Source organism: Austrofundulus limnaeus, unplaced genomic scaffold (assembly GCF_001266775.1).
Source record: "Austrofundulus limnaeus strain Quisiro unplaced genomic scaffold, Austrofundulus_limnaeus-1.0 Scaffold41, whole genome shotgun sequence".
NCBI classification, from domain to species: domain Eukaryota; kingdom Metazoa; phylum Chordata; class Actinopteri; order Cyprinodontiformes; family Rivulidae; genus Austrofundulus; species Austrofundulus limnaeus.
Window position 1 is genome coordinate 1,929,513 of NW_013952443.1, and position 2,529 is coordinate 1,932,041.

At 34.6% G+C, this 2,529-nt stretch overlaps 1 protein-coding gene across 2 annotated transcripts in view; it reads right to left on the reverse strand.

The window, feature by feature from the left end:
• The window catches only part of zap70 (zeta chain of T cell receptor associated protein kinase 70), a 33,204-nt gene that overhangs the window by 9,726 nt on the left and 20,949 nt on the right, over nucleotides 1-2,529 (reverse strand). For both annotated transcript variants that reach the window (XM_014007371.1, XM_014007370.1), the window contains 2 exons: nucleotides 1,993-2,176; nucleotides 1,693-1,899 (listed from right to left, as the gene is read on the reverse strand). In XM_014007371.1, the coding sequence (XP_013862825.1) occupies nucleotides 1,693-1,899; nucleotides 1,993-2,176 (391 nt within the window). The remainder of the gene's footprint in view (nucleotides 1-1,692; nucleotides 1,900-1,992; nucleotides 2,177-2,529) is intronic.

Below are 2,529 nucleotides of genomic sequence, written 5' to 3' on the forward strand. Positions count from 1 at the left end.
GAAAAGTTCAAGGAGTATGAATACTTTTGCAAACCACTGTATTTATTTAGACTGCACACATGGTGATGTTTGGTCCTGCCAGCTACATTATGACGCTGACACGTTACCTTCCCTGTACCACATTAGGCTGCTTAAAAAAAAGGAACACGAGCTCATAAAAGTAAAAAAGGACTTTCCAGAAAGCAGTCAGGTGGATTATTAACTCAGTAATGTCTTTGTGATCTGTACGAAACTGTAAAAGATGGTTTGTTTATAAAAGTCTGCAGCTGAACAGTTGTTGTTTCACTCTAACCTCATCGTCTCATTTCCTCAAATAAAAGGTTAATGTGTGACAAACATCAGAGGCTCAGTAGAGCAGGAAACTATTTTATTATAGAATCAAACAAATAGAACGTTTTTTTTTGTTTTATTGCAATCAACATGCTTTCTGCTTTTACCCATCGTATATCAAAATGTTTAGCCTGACAGAGAATTGACTTCTGATAGTTTTACACTTAAACTTTTTATTTTAAAAATGTTAATTTAAAACATTGTTCTTGAACTTTGATCAGCGTACTTGTTTTTTTTAATGTGATTTGACTATTTTTAGTTTTTAGCTGTCCTTTAGCCACTTTTGCCTGCTAGCTACTGTCATGCTGCTTTTAAAATTTAGCTTCCTTTTTATATTTTAAATGCCATTTAACTGCATTTAGCTTTTAGCTGTTTTGCTGTTTTAGCTTTAAACTGCAGTTTTGCTCGTTTTAGCTACTTTTTGCTATTTTTTTAATCAATATGCTGCTTTTTAAATACTTTAACTTTGTGTCTTTAGCAACTTTAGGTTTTCAGCTACTGTTGGTTTTGTTAAGTTTTTACGTAATGTTGCAAATGTTATCTTTTAGCAGCAGTTTGACATTTTTAGTTTTAGTGACAGATTGCTGATTTTAGTTTTTAATATTTCTTCCTATTTTAGCACCAATTTGACTTATTTTAGCTAGCTACTATGTTAGTGCTTTTAGCTGTTTGCTGCTACTTTTAGCATGTTATGGTTTTGATTCTTTAAGTTGTTAGGCATCTTTAGCAAATCTTATCTATTAGTTACAGTTTTACAAAATCTAGCTTTTGGACACAGTTTTGCAAATCTTATCTTTTAGCAGCAGTTTGTAGTAACAGATTATTTTAGTTTTCAATTGTTGTTTTTCCTATTTTAGCACAAATTTTACTTGTTTTAGCTACTGTTTTGCCACTTTATGCAATGTTTTTATACTTTTAGCTATCATGTGTCTTTGGACAGTTTGAGCTTTTAGCTRCAGTTTTACAAATTTGAGCTCTTGGACAAGGTTTTGCAAATGTTTTAGCTTTGTTTCCATGTTAGCTTTACTCATGGGTTTACTGATTTTAGCTAGTGTTTTATTCATTTTAACTTTTAGCTTTGAACTTTTATGTAATTTACGTTTTAGTTGCTGTTCTGCAAAATTGTAGCTTTTAGCTATGGTTTTGCTAAATTTAGTTTTAGGCTCTGTTTTACTGATTTAGGGACAAATTTAAAAAATTTATATTCAACAAATTTCAGCAACGACGTTCAGCCTTCACTTTACATATTTACAGACAAAACAGTTTCTCAATTTTCGTAAAAAAAAAAGAAAAAAGAAACATATATCTATTCTTAGCAGATGTGTATAATTTAAACTCCAACAGTGTTTTCTCTGCACTCACTTATTGCTGGAGAGGTATTTGTTGAGGGGACCAGCAGCAGCCATCTCCATGACGAGCATCAGACATTCATCGCTGCACAGGCCCAGCATTCGGACGATGAAGGGGTTGTCCAGCTGGTGCATGATCTCTGCCTCCCTCATCATCTCCTCCTTCACCCCCCTCTCGTTGTCGCTCTTCAGCATTTTTACAGCCACATCTATCTGGCCCCTAATGGCAGAAAACAAACAAACAYAAAACAAAGTCAAAGTCTAAACAACAGGTTTGCTGCCGTCTCTTGTTTCATAATGTTTTGAGTCTCACGATTCCATGGTGAGGCTTCCTTTCTTGACGCAGCCGAAGTTCCCAGAGCCGAGCTCCACCTCATCCATCAGCAGGTTTTCCCTCAGGATGTTAAATCTCTTGATATCATTCGGGTTGTGATACGGATTAAAGCCCTCGCAGTCCATGGGCAGAAGGGTCGCTGCGCTCGAGGCAGCTGCAGCAGCTGGGAAATAAGCATTTACAGTTTATTTACTCAAAATATTCGGTGGGCAAATTCTTAGATTACTAGTTATTGACCAGTTAAACCTGCAGGCAAATTTTTCATGTGTGCAACCCACACACTCAGCTCTACTGCTCCTACCACAAATGCATGTTCCTTACAAATGTGGCACCATTTAAAAGGGAAAATAACAAAGATATAATCTAACAAACAGAAATTACTTTACTTTTTGTGTTAAGTTTCTATTATATATATTCCATACTTTTAATAAAGTTTAATAATTTTTAATGATTTTGTTCTTGTCACTTAAAAAAGAGAATCTAATAAAATATGTTCAAAGCATGAGAGAAACGTAC